Source organism: Pezoporus wallicus, unplaced genomic scaffold, assembly GCF_028554395.1.
Source record: "Pezoporus wallicus isolate ANWC-B61680 ecotype Strahan unplaced genomic scaffold, APGP_CSIRO_Pwel_v1 contig_5524, whole genome shotgun sequence".
Lineage (NCBI taxonomy): Eukaryota > Metazoa > Chordata > Aves > Psittaciformes > Psittacidae > Pezoporus > Pezoporus wallicus.
Window position 1 is genome coordinate 565,834 of NW_026636622.1, and position 13,580 is coordinate 579,413.

Below are 13,580 nucleotides of genomic sequence, written 5' to 3' on the forward strand. Positions count from 1 at the left end.
TCATACGGGAGGTGCTCCAGTCCCCTGATCATCCTCGTGGCCCTTCTCTGGACTTGTCCAACAGTTCCGTGTCCTTTTTATGTTGAGGACCCCAGAACTGCACACAATACTCCAGGTGAGGTCTCACAAGAGCAGAGTAGAGGGGCAGGATCACCTCCTTCGACCTGCTGGTCACGCTCCTTTTGATGCAGCCCAGGATACGGTTGGCTTTCTGGGCTGTGAGTGCACACTGAAGTCGGCTCATGTTCATTTTCTCATCGACCAACACCCCCAAGTCCTTCTCCACAGGGCTGCTCTGAATCTCTTCTTTGCTTAACCTGTAACTGTGCCTGGGATTGCTCCAACAATAGTTCACAGGGTTTCCAACTTGGTTCATGGGTAGCCCTCATTTTGTGGCAGGTAAAAGGTGAGGGTAGGAGGTTGGTTTTGTGATTTTTTTTTTTGTTTCCCCTCCCTTCCATCGTATGTTTTGTACAGTATCATGCTGTTAGGTTCATCGTGTGCATCTTGTTTGAATGTTGGGTGGTGTTGCAGAAGTGTGAATGAAAGTAGAGGCTTTGCTGCCAGTCAGTTCAAAGAGGTTCTTGCTTCATCTTTACCTAAGATGGAATTCCTGGTCCTGCTCCCCTTCCCTTCAGACCTAAAGCTCACGTTTGTATTGAGTGTAATGTTTGATGTGCCCGTGCCAGGCTTGCCCTACTACATCGTGGAGGTGGGCTAGGTCTGTTCTGAGTTCTATGGCATGGTCAGGAAACTGGGGTTTATAAATAATGTGCAGCCACTTCATGATCTCTGTGTCTTGGACTGGGAACCTCTCCAGAAGATGTGAGCTCAGTTTCTGGTAGTACCACAAGTTGCTAGAGAAAGTGTGTCATCTTCCTTAGCATGTGTTTTCTATATTGCATTAGGCAAACATGTTTTGCTTATATATTTATATCTATCTCCCAGATTATCATCAAATGGTTTTCACTTGCCACTAGTCTTGATTGAGGAATCTGGGTTTAAACTCCTGCCCAGAAATACCCGTAGTGGCAGAGCTACCATGTCTTAGCCTGAAATGATGAGCCCTTTTACGTGATTTTTTGCTTCCTGGAATAATCTTGTAGGTGAGCACACTAACATAGTGAACTGAGAAGCCAGAAGAACTTGAATTAACTTCTTCACTGACAGTGCCAGGAACATCTCTTGAGGTGGATCTGTCATTCCTTGTGTGCATTTCCTCAGCTGCGAGGTTAAGAGCGTGAAGACAGTTGTGCTTTTTGTAGTAAGGGAGCTAACAAACCATTAGTGTGAGGATAAGTGAGCTTCTGCATCTGTCCAACCATCAGATGATTTCACTTTGACATAGGTTTTCTGATGTTGGATTCTTTGGCATTTGGGCCATTAAAGCCAGCTACTGCCTGCTTAGACACCGGGGTAATCTGACACATGAAGATCTTTTGGGTCTGGCTTGCTGCTGTTGGTAATGTGATGAGAGGAAAACAGTTAAAACACTCTGTCAAAAGGATAGATGATTTAATTTAAGCAAAGATCAGTAGTACTTCAGCAGAGAAAAAATTTCTTCCAGTTTGGAGTTTTCATGGGATAACGCCTCTGTCTCCGGTGTAGTATGTGGTATTGATGTACAGGGGAAGAAAAAATGAAATCTGAGTTGTAATAAAATCAGTCCTAAAAATCTTCCAAATGAAGTAATCCATGAAGTATTCCTTCTAATATGTTTGTCATTTCAGTGGTCATCCCCATGTACCTCAACTTCTTCAGAGAGACTGCAGTCACCAAGATAATGTAACACCATGGAAAACAATGTTAGAAAGTTGCAAACCAACCAGCAGTGGCTTGTAAATACCTATACCAATCCCTATACCCGTATTCTACCACTAAACAGAAATCTTTGGGGGTTTTTACTGAGTGATTGAATTCCCTGTGTGTGAAGCTTTAAGGATATTTTTCTAGCAGTTCAATGATTTTTCGATACATTTTCTGAGGTGCATCAAGGCCCCAGATGAAACTAAGATGGCCCCAAGAAGGAAAATGCTCATGATAAATGAGATTTTTAATCCGAGGAAGCAGCTTTGCCGTGTCTTTTGGATCTGCAAATTTGTCCCGTCCACCACTCCAGACAGCAATTGGGGTGTTTATTTCCTCTATCTTGTACACAGGAGGAGTAGGCTGTAAGAAAGGGAGGAGACTTGAGTGAATGCTGTTATAGCAGGGGTTGTGTTTAGAGAAAGAATTCTGTGCAAGCACCTTTTTTCCCTTCTGCACTCACTGCAATAAAACAGTAAGGATGAAGACCACCCTCTTAGTGTCTATTTCCCTAGCACCATTCCCTGCCTCCCATGAAAAGGAACAGAACAATCCATTCTGTTTCTAGGTCTTTCCTTAATATACAGCTATGAATTGACACCTACTTGTGTACTAAAGAGTTGGGTATATGGAAAGAGCAGTGTGTTTATCAGGCAAGGACTGCAGAGTAACTGTTCTTATGTGTCCTGTGTTTGGCTTATATAGGGTCCTCTGCATGCTTTTATGGGGCAGGGAGTGAAAGACTTTCAGCTGTATTAGAGCAGACTTCACTTGACACTGTAGGTCACAATGTTGATACTGATGGAGTAATATCATTACAGAGGAAATCAAAAAACATGGACAAGTAGAATGGAGATCGTCTGAGACATGAGGCAAATGACTTAATGCAGGATAGCTATTAGTCAACAGGGTGGTAAGGGACCATGCACAAGATGCTTTTAAATTTAACCCTATTATCTAAGGGTGGTTCTATTATTTTTTGCATGGACTGCTTTTTGGGAGCAGTTTCCTAACCATCCAAAGTATGGGGAATAGACTATTGCCACTTGAAAATTTAAACTTCAGTATTTAAAGACCGTGTGGATGCAACCTCTGGAGTTTTTCTCCACCTGTAAAATAGTGTGCCACCCATAAAATAACTTGCCCTGACTCAGAAATGCTCACTGTAGTTCAACTGATTAGATCAAATCTAAAAAAACCTGTCAGATAAGTTACCAGTGTTGCAGGAGTGAAGTATTTCTGAGTGTTGACTAAGAAATAACCAAAGTGCCTAGTGACCAAGTTTTGTCTCTTTCCTTTTTTCTATACAGGATATATTAGTTCATCACAGCAATACTGAATCATCCCTTCTGTTTTATCTTTGCAGTAAATAGCTTCTCCACACCAAGGTATGCATACCCACTTTTAGCTGTGAGATTCATTTCTTCCCATAACTGAAAGTCTGACCTTGAGGATTTTTGGGGCAGTGAAGAGCTCCATATTCATCCAGTTCTAGGACTTGGCTATGGCTCTTAGCCTTTTGGAAGTGTTTTTGAATACATGTCTGCATCAGTAGAACAGGCAAACCAAACTTTCTTAGCTGTCTGCAAGGACCTGCCTATGCCTTCTCTGTGAATAGACTTTTATGACTATTAAATTCAGGTGAAACATTACCTCAGACACTCTCTCCCTCTGTCTGTATCACCTACAGGTGCTGAAATGTGAATTTTTCTGTTATTTTTTTTCAGGACCAGAGGATGAGTTCTCAGGGAAACTGTATTGCCTTACCTGGTTGTATTTCTTCATGTTTTCCTTAGAGCCATAGTCATAAGCTTGCAATTGGTCTGCATATATTACCTATTAATATTGTAACAAGGACAGATAAAGTGTTAAGAGGCAGACCAGAGTGCAGGAGGAATTTTCTTACCTGTGATTGAAGCCAAGGCTCAGGCAGTGAATAGTATTCAAGGGGTACTGAGGATGAAATGTAGGGTGAATGGCTTCATCACTTTTCCCCTTGCTAACTTTCTGCCCTGGTCCTCAGCCACCACCCTTGGTATGTTTTGTTATTAAAATTTTGCTTGACTATCTTAGCTTGGTAGTTGGTGTCCCTGTTTGTGACACCAAAATGTGCCAGGCAGGGCTGTTACTAGTCTAGTGTAACATATGATACCTCTGCACACACCCTGACACAGAGACTCTGGGCTTCTTGTAAAAGTTGTGATTATCTCAACACTAAACTGTTGTCATCTTGAATGTGCTATGTCTAAAAGGAAAAACAACCAACCAACCAAAAACAAACCTGAAAGATTAACCTGCTTTACTGAAAATATGTGCGCATTTTTTTTAATCAAACCTTTAAGTAGCTGAAGATATGCTAGAAATCTGTTGGCTTGTCTCTATTTTTCTGGCTCTGGGTGCTGGTGGTCTGGATCCTGGGAATGTTAGTCAGGGGTGTGTGCAGGAGTATGCATGTATTTAAGCGTTGGCAGAAGTAACACAGTTCTCTGCACATACAGTCATGTGTTTCTGGGCCAGTGCTCTTTTGCCCTTGTCTGATTTGAAGCATAGGTAGGACAAGCTTAGCTCTGAGAGTGGCATAAGATGAGCAGAAGAGGCAGTTCCCCACTTGCTGCTTGTGCCAGCAGAAGAGTTTGTGTCGTTAACTGGCTCTGGGAGGTGAGCCAGGCTGCAATTAACTCTCTGGGAATAAAGCTTAACCTGGATCCCTTCTTTGTCTGGCTTATCCCCTGGCCTGTTACCAAAGGGGCAATTCAGGTGATGACCTGGTGTGCCATGGGAAACAGTGCTGCCTGTGGCAGGTGCTCGTGGCAGCGTGTGAGAAGATGCAATGGGCAGTTTCCCAAACCCACCATCTCTGGACTTCCCTTGTGGGCTGTTGGTTGCATAAAAAGCAGTAGCAAGAGTGTCAGTATGCAGTTATACCTGATGCCAATGAAGAGCATTCTGTACTGAAGTTCCAGCAGGATAATGTCCTACATATACATCTATTCGACTCTGGAGAGAAAGCGGAAGTGTTATAAGTGCATTAATCCAGTGCTGTGACAGAACAAAGCTGTGAGGAACCTGAGCAATATACTGCTTCTGTGTTAAACCCCATTTTAATATGATATTCTTTAAATATCAAAAAGAATATTGAGAGAAACGTGTGAGATTACAGTAGGAATGAGTATATAGAATTTTATCCATTTGGGAGCTTTTTTCCACATTAGTGCTCAGTCATACAGAAAACACGATTTGGGGAATCTGTATGGCCTTTGTTTTTTCCAGTTTCTGCAGTTTGTATGATGCCTAGTGCTGTGCTTAATCAGTAAAGGATTGTTAATACATCGTCTGCTTGAGCATAATGGGGCTACATGTGTAGGAGGTTTTTATGGGAACACTTGTTAAACAGTCTTAGTAAGAGAGATGGAAGGCCATTGGAGAACAGGCATGTGGAATGTCTGCAAGAAAAAAGCTATCAGCCAGCGTAAAGGAATGAAATCTTGCCATTGGGAGAAAATTTGAAGAAACAGGTTTGAAAATGTTTTGATGGGTAACAACCGAAAGGAAACAATCTTTTATGTTCAGATGATCTGGATGTCTTCCTATTTAGGAAGGAAAATATGAACTGTGCAAAAGAAAAGATATCTTTCTCCATCCAGTTTTCCATTTTAAAAAGCTTTGGTATCTGTGAAGTTTTTCTTTGGCTTAGCCCCATAAGATGGGACACTGAGGGACATCATTGCATGATGGAACGATCCTGAATTCAGCCTTTCCTCCTTGTGTGATTTGAATGTGTCAGGTGGTATATCTTGTCACTAGCTGAGGTCCTAGTTGGCATTTCCTGAAAACCCTAACACATTTCTGTATGCCTCTGCAACTGTATGTAGCCATAAGGCAGAAAAATTGTTTTCCTTTAAAATTACATGAGTTATACTTGCATCAAGGTGCTCTTGGACATGCTTACCGTGTTCAGATTTTGTACCTTGTCCCCAGCTACGAAGCCTAAGACACTGCCACAAAATTTTCCCAGAGATTCACAGATCCATACCAGAGGTGGTTTCAGCAGTTCATTCTGGCGAAGAACTCCTTTGCAGCCAGCGAATAACTGAGGGAAGCAAAAATGCAAACCTTCCTTTTCCTTCTTCTTGTAGGATTATTTCACATAGAAAAAAGTCACTCCTTCTTCTCTACAGCCTTACCTTGCTGAAACTGATTGCCATCCCAGTATCCTCTAAGTGTGTTCTTCCCAAGACCACACCACAGGTTCTTCCTGCTGTTTATTATTACACATGAATTCTGCAGATCACTATCTGTCTTGTTTTAGTGCACTGACCTCAGTGAGAAGGGGCAGTTGGTTGCACTCACAACTGCAAAGTCTAGGAAATCCCTTTTTGCCCTAATATTTTTTCCAGGCAGGTGCACAAACTGTGCTGTGAGTGTTGCTGCTAAGTAAAAAGGGAGCAGACAAATGAGAAGGGTGTAGAGCTGGATGGTCTATATCACATAGTGGGTACAACTTGGGCAGAAAGAATATGTGCTCTGGAAGTTTGACATAAACTATATAGCATGCAGGATTTCCACCATTCCCACCAAGTTCTATTAAATTGGCAAATTACCCCAACTATTCTATGATTCTATGATTCAGGTGTGAAATAGGTGTTTCCCTTTAAGGAAATGTTCATAAACATAAATGAACTGCGTGTCTAATAAAAATAAGGTGTTTCATTTGTAGTTTTTTACTAGTGCTTAAGGCTAGATTTAGTAGATTTAGATTATGGTATTTGTGAGCTTCCTTCAAAAACATTTGATTTAAACAAAAAAAGGTGAAAGGATGCCTCTTAGGTGAAAGTAGTTGCAAAAGAGATATCGCGTCAAGCCTTGTAGCTTAGATCTGTGCAAAGTCTTAAGTCTACCAGCCCTGTCAGCAGTCTGATAGACTGAATTAATTCTTAACTTGCCACCCCTTAAACTCAGTTTAGGTTGAGTGAGTTCAGTAGAGACAAAGCAGACAATTATGTATTTTAGCAAGAGGAATGTCATACCTTGATCAGAAACTGGGGAAACCGAGTAAGTGTTACCAGAGGGCTGGTACCATATGTGGTTGTGACTACTGGTCCCAAAGCGAAGAACACTTTAACCCTTTGAGCCAGTTCAGGATAAGTGGCAAATGCTATAAAGCCTGCAAAAGCAGAAGACACAAGTCAAGTTAGTAAAGAGACCTCCACAGATCAAATAAATAAATAAAAAAGCAGTAGGCAGCAAATTGAGACTAGATTAGCAGGCCATTGGCAGTTGCCCATTTCTGTGCTGCAGGCCTGAAGGAAGTGTTTGATTCTTGAAACTTATGTGGGAGACAGAGTTCATTCTAAGGAAAGAGGTTCATTAGAGCATGTCTAGGTATTGGTTTTCTCAGAACTGAAAATATTGTGTTCAGTCCATTCTTGGGGGGAGAAGTTGCTTTAATCAGATTTTCTGAATGCAAATTCCTTCTGAAGTTCCCCAAACTCTAATAAAATAATGAGGTTTTCAGCTTGCAGTCTCTGAAAGGCTGTATATATTTATACTGACACACAGTAATACAATAATTATCTGAAGAGCAGAGTTTTTACTCGTCACTAAGAGTAAACCCAGGTAACAGTGAATGCACACATAAAGAAGGAGTATGGAGAAGGAAAAAAGGAAGAAAAAACAAAAAGGATGTATCACATCCTGTTTCCTGAATATTTCTCCACTGCTGCATTTGCTGAGAACTTTAACTGGTTGCCTAAAACATAGGAATCTAAAGACAAAGATGGGGATGTTTTGGCCTAAATGATTTGTTCTGGAAAAAGATCCTTAGAATACACATATGGGAAGAAAGAAGAATTCCCTAAGAATGTGGCCACTTACATTTTCTCCTGTTTCTGAGTTTATTTTTGCAAAATGCAGTGGCACACCATGGCATAAGTCCCAATGTCTGCTCGTAGATCTTATACATATGTATGTATACATATGTGTATGTATACATATGTATATGTATATGTATATGTATATGTATATGTATGACATATATATTTGTCATAAATACCAACATTAACTACCAACATTTTGGACCAGGCAGTCCTAACATTACCTGCAGTTCCAGCCTCTGAGTGACCAACAAAATATACATCCTTCTGACCGGTTTTATTCATTATGAAGTCCAGCTCTCCTCGAACATCGTATTTACCTATCTCATCAAAGCTACAGGGGAGAAACAAAGCAAGCTATCAGATAATTTAGCTGTTACAGTGTGAGCTACTGAATATAATTTTTCTTCATTGCACCAAGCAGGACTCATTTAAAGATGATGTTTCATGCTTTGTCTGCATTCTTGCTTGAGTTGGGGAAGGGGGTAGAGGGACACCGTGAACTGCAAGGCTGTCTGATGCCTTGCACTCTCTGCAAGGGAGGTGTTAGTTTTGTCTCTTAGCTGAGGGTCTTGCAGAAGTGAATGTAATCGTTGCTCTCACCAGCATGGGTTACAAAAAAATATTTCTCAACTGATATCAGCTGTGCTAGATCAGATTTGTACACTGAGCTGAGGACTCTCCTCTCCTGTCTGCACCCAGGACATGGTATGGGAGACTTCAAAGTTACAAATGTGTCCCAGTTTTGAAAATCTTTTCCCCAAAGGAACCAACACTGTGTTTGGACAAAGGTGACCTGTGTGCTTGCAGATGTGCTTCTGTATATGGTGATTCCAGAAGGGCCTGCCCAGATCATGCAGCCAAGACCTTGTTATGTCCCCCCTGACATAACCAGAACTGGCTGCATCTGTTGCTCGTCTCCTTAGATGATGCATATCCCACTTGAAGTCAGAAACCATAATGGTTTTCATATAATCAAGAAGGGTATATTTTTCATATAACCAGAAAGGGAGAGGTCCCCTGAGAGTTTCCTTCTTCAGTGATTCTTTTTCCATGGAGTACCTGAACTGCCAAAACTCTTTCTGGCAGGGCTTAAGGGTCTTGTGTTTTAAAGACCAGGTGTTTCCTCGGCTGTTTCCCAACCAGACGTCATAGCCAGCATCTGCGAGGATGAAGCCCAAGCTGCTGTTAGGCAGGTTAGAAATCCAGTGAATACAATCTCCTAAAGTACCATGGTGTAGCAAGATTGCAGGCTTTTTTCCTGAAAAAGAAGAGGGTTTTCTTATGCTGTAGTAGGTAATGTCTGTTAAAACTGGGGTTCAGTTTCTGGTTTTGCAGGAGTTTTTTAACCTGTATACCAAATTCAGGCCAGATTCCTGACTAGGTGGTCTTGCTGAGACTGAAAGGTGTGGAACATGTCACAGCATGTGCAAAGGAGAAAAGATGGGGGACCCATAGAAGGGTTGACCCTCAGGCTTTCTCCTATTTTTCCTCCTCCCATCCTATGACTGTGTCATACCTGTATTTCGGCTGTTCCTCCCAGCAGGAATTCTGAAAACACTAAGAATGTACCCATCCTCTGTAGTAACTTCATATTCCTCACTGGGGTATCCATGATATCTGATAATTTCACTCTGTGAGAAACCAAAGGAGAGTTTGTGAACATGCAGGTTGTCCTGTTTTGGAGGGTAACCAAGCTGAGCAGTGCGGATGTGGGCTGTTCTGAGACATCAGTGCAAGGCCCCTGCCACAGGGACCATGGCTGAGAATGATTATTACAGGTCTTGTAAAAAGATGCACCAGAGTCTTCTTCAGTCCTGCTTAAGTGGTAGTTGTCTGGTATTCGACAGCACATTATGGGATGAAACAGGACTGCACTGAGTGACTAACTTTTTGGGAGATAGTTTGTCCTGTTTTGCAAGGCTGATACAGATCATACCTTTCTATAAATTAAATACATAGGAGTGTTGATATAAGACAATGCCAAAAGCTGTGGGTTTTGGTCCATAATCAGTCCTTCCTTATCAAAGTGTGGTTAGGCAAGCCAGATAGGGTGGATCTCCTATTACAAATTCACTTACAGCACCACCTATTACACTCCTGCCACTAACCTGAGGAAATCTTTGATGATTCAGAGCAATGGGTCTTGTATTACTTTGTGTAATGCCAATCTGCTGCTTCAAGGAGGAATTCATCGTCCATTGCCACTACACAAGTTGTTACAGAAAGGGAGGGCTTTGCTTACTTTGAGACTAGAAACCAGCCTTTGCCTCCACAGCAAAGGAATTCTTTTCTCTGGCAGCTCAGACTGTTTGAATGGAAACATCAAGGTGCTAGCGCTGGCTTTTAGGCTAGTGCTCCCTCTCACGTTGCTGGAGCTACTTTTAACCTCCTCACTGGTACTGTGGGTGGGGTAGTGGTATTGGGAGAGACACTTTAGAAAGAAAGGGAGAAAAGTGACCAAACTTACAACATTCATAAAGGATTCGGGGTCATGAGGCTTCCTGAACTGGCTTTTGTCTGAGTTCAGAGTGGAGGGTGTTGTGAATCCTGCTGAAAAGGCAATTGCTTGAGAGCAGAGCAGCATGAGGAGGCACCACATCTTGGGGCTGAGTGAAAGAACACATGCAGGGTTGTCTGCATTAGGAATGGCATGGAATTCCACAGGAAAAACCAAGTGGGGAGGCTTCTGAAGGTTGCCCATGGTCTGTTCCCCAAGCACCTGCCAGAATAAGTGAGGAGGGACTGCCTGCAGCTCACCCCGTTCAACAAGGACCAGGATTGCGTCAAAGGCTCCGAGAGGATGTGGAACCAACCTGGGGCAATGTGCTTGTATAATACTGGTGTTAATTTGTGTCATAAGTTCCTTCCTTTCTCTCTCACGTATAGTCTTCCCTATTGTAAATCTGTGTATTGGCCACCTGAAGAAAAGATTGCATTTTCATAGTTTTTTATGGATTGACTAATGATCACAGGGTAGCTCTTCTGAATAGAAATCTCAAATGCATTTTACTTAATGATCTGCTTTTTGGCTGTATCCACCTCTGTAATCAGCATAGAGGAAACAGGTCATAAAACCAGAGTGTCTTATAAGACCATATCATGGGGAAGATTTTTAAGATTTTGAGAGCCTGAAATGGATAGCCTAAGGTTTTGTTTTCTTTGAACTTCTTCATGAAGGAGGGAGTTCTCAGTTCTTTACATTTTTGATTAAATCTGTCATAACCCTTGAGTCACTGGAACATTTGGATTAAACCAAAACTGGATATATTCAGGTCCCCCCACTTGGTAGGAGAAGACTTCAATTATTGTCATATAGAATAGCATTGTGCTCTGGAAGCACAATTTTATACTTGATATTCCACTGCTTTCTGCTGTTTTATTCAGTTCAAACAGAAGTAAAACCTGTTCCTCTATTTCTACATGTGGAACAATGTTTGAGAACAAAACCAAAAAGTTCAGCTTAAGTCACCGTTTGTTTTTGGACGGCAATAGGGTAGCTAAATTGCTGCCTTTTTAGGGTGTATTTTTTTCTATATACTATATTGTCACCTGACTTAGCTGACATGTTTTGACACACTTTCAGATGAATGCTTTTTAAATCAGAGTGCGCCAATTAACTCCAAGGCTTGGCACATGATGTCTCATTAATTTCAGTGGCAAATTCTTGACTGTAGGAGCCTTGAAGAACAATCTAGTCTTTTTATGTAATGAAACAACAAGAGTAGCATTTACTATGACAAACTAGAATTAACTGAAAAATTTTATTAAAAAAAAAAAAGAATAAAAATGTAAAGCGAGAGACAGGAAAGGCGCACTCAAAATGCCGTTTCTGGAGATTGTTAGTATTTAATGAAAATAGGCTTTTAATCTTCTAAAAATTCATCAGTGTACTATTGAAAGAGTTTTATTTTTTTTTTCACATACACTGTAAATGGAACAGAAAGGCACCAGTGCAGTTAATGTGGCTAGCAAACGTCAGAGTCTCCTGGTTAAATTACAAGGAAAGCTTACATGCAATTGGAACTATGAGATCAAAATGTCCTATTTATGCACATGCTTTCAATACTGAGATTATCACGCATCCACAGTGCCATCCTTAGAAAAAAAAGCCAACAATTAGAACAAAATTAAACCATCAGATACTCCTTTTTCCTGTTTGCCCAGGGCAAAGACGTCTTCTCAACTTTATCAAACACGCACTTTGATGCATAGCATCAGGCTTGCAAATTAGAAAAGGTGCAGGCTGTCTACTCTGACTTGCAACTGCACAAAAGCAAGGCTGCACATCTTTATGGAGAAAGGTGGCAGAGAAAACTATATATGAATGCATATGTACAAGCAACTTACCTCCACTTTGACTGCCTTGATTGTGTCTTCTGTTGCAGTTCCTAGTCTGTCTCCACTAGCAGAGTGATTGACTGGCAGAAACCTTTGCCAATAAAAGGAGCAGCAGTAGAGTGCTATGTGATGTCTGGACGTATGAGAGAGCATGTTTAAGTGCTGATTTGGCAGTATTTAAGGAGTGGAGTTATTTTATGATAAACAGCACCTTTGCATGACATTCTGAATGACTAAATTGCATCTTGGAGGAGAGGTAAAGAGGCGTCTAACCTGTGGGTAAGATACTTAGCAAGGACCTGGGGGATTCTTCTACCCTGAGGCTGTGACAGATCTTGTTCTGTACTGCTGCCTGTGTTGGGGACTGCTGTGGCCACATTATTTTGAGATGAAGGGAGTTAAAATCAAGTTTTTCGCAACACTTCCTACCCATGAACATGGTCTCTGCAGCTCTGGCTTGCACGGAAGCTGGTGTGGTCACTGATTCCACATCTGCCACTTGTTTTCTGAACTGCTGTTTGCATATTGCTCAGGGTCAATTCTTCTTTGTTAGGTAATCTTAGAATAAAAATAAAAGTGATCTGAAAGGTGTGTGTTTAACCTCAAACATACATTCCTAAATAGGTTGTTCCGTGAACACCACAACTTGCAAAGACCAGTTCGCTCTGAATTAGCCTGCTTATGTAAGGGCTCTCAGGTATTGAATTAGATTTGAAAATGTGTAAACTTTGAGTCAGAGAGGATGGTAACAAGATTTCTTGCTTCTTCTAAGCCATTTCCATGAACTCTCTGAAAACACAGTGTGTTTGAAGACCTCTGCCTAACCACTGAACTAATTGTAGTCAGCCCAGGGGCTCTGTACTCACTGGAATTGGCCTGGTGCCCTGGTACAGCAAATTCTCTGGAATGTGGGTGCTAATCATCTGCTGTTTTGTATGGGTAAACAGTGAAGTAAGTCTGTGTTAGTAAACAAAACCAGAGAGTCACCACATAAACACTTCTGCTTTATAGAGTGCAGTCCATGGAAAAGCCAAAAAAGTGATTTCTCAATGAAAAACATTACGGCTTGCACATTTCATACCCCTGCCTAGTGAGAGATACAAAAGATTTTTCTCTGCTTTATTCTCAGCTAATGACATGCTACATTTTTTTTTTTGTTTTGTAGAATTGTCAGCCTGGAATGATCTGCAACATTATACCTAGTTTCACCAGAGATATGTGATACCATTTGTGATACTGTTAGCACAAATCTAGCAAAGAATGAAAAATAGGTTAACCTACCTGAACAGGGAAAAGAGACTATGAAAGTACTGCCTGTAAAAAGAGCATAGGAAACAGAAAACCTAAAATGATCAGGCAGGTGGTTTTCCCAGGGCAAGGCTCATCCTTTGCACTCCGGGTGTGTTGTCCCCTGCGATTTCCCCAAATGCAGGAAAAACATAACCACATAATCTGCGGTAGTGGGGGACTGTGTTTGCGCTCTCTCCCTCTTATATCTTCTCTCTCTGGTAGTAGGACGCCTTTTGTTAAAGTCTGAGACATGGGTTGGTACATGTGGGC

At 41.4% G+C, this 13,580-nt stretch overlaps 1 protein-coding gene across 1 annotated transcript; it reads right to left on the minus strand.

The window, feature by feature from the left end:
* Positions 1-1,675: 1,675 nt before the first annotated feature.
* On the minus strand, positions 1,676-12,846 carry LOC130594834 (lipase member M-like). The gene is made up of 10 exons (XM_057401035.1): positions 12,030-12,846; positions 10,150-10,288; positions 9,199-9,313; positions 8,742-8,940; positions 7,904-8,013; positions 6,834-6,970; positions 5,756-5,896; positions 4,732-4,803; positions 3,574-3,642; positions 1,676-2,169 (listed from the first exon to the last, which is right to left on the minus strand). The coding sequence occupies exons 2-10, from the start codon at positions 10,279-10,281 to the stop codon at positions 1,936-1,938; spliced, it is 1,209 nt and encodes a 402-aa protein (XP_057257018.1). The 5' UTR covers positions 10,282-10,288; positions 12,030-12,846; the 3' UTR covers positions 1,676-1,935.
* Between the last annotated feature and the right edge of the window lie 734 nt (positions 12,847-13,580).

Bases quoted from the DNA above. Each gene is read 5' to 3' on its own strand.
- LOC130594834 (XM_057401035.1), bottom strand. From the start codon at position 10,281: ATGTGGTGCCTCCTCATGCTGCTCTGCTCTCAAGCAATTGCCTTTTCA. The intron at 9,314-10,149 runs GTAAGTTTGGTC...GGTTTCTCACAG, and splicing joins CCGAATCCTTTATGAATGTT to AGTGAAATTATCAGATATCA. The intron at 8,014-8,741 runs GTACTCCATGGA...TCTCCCCTGTAG, and splicing joins AAAGAGTTTTGGCAGTTCAG to CTTTGATGAGATAGGTAAAT.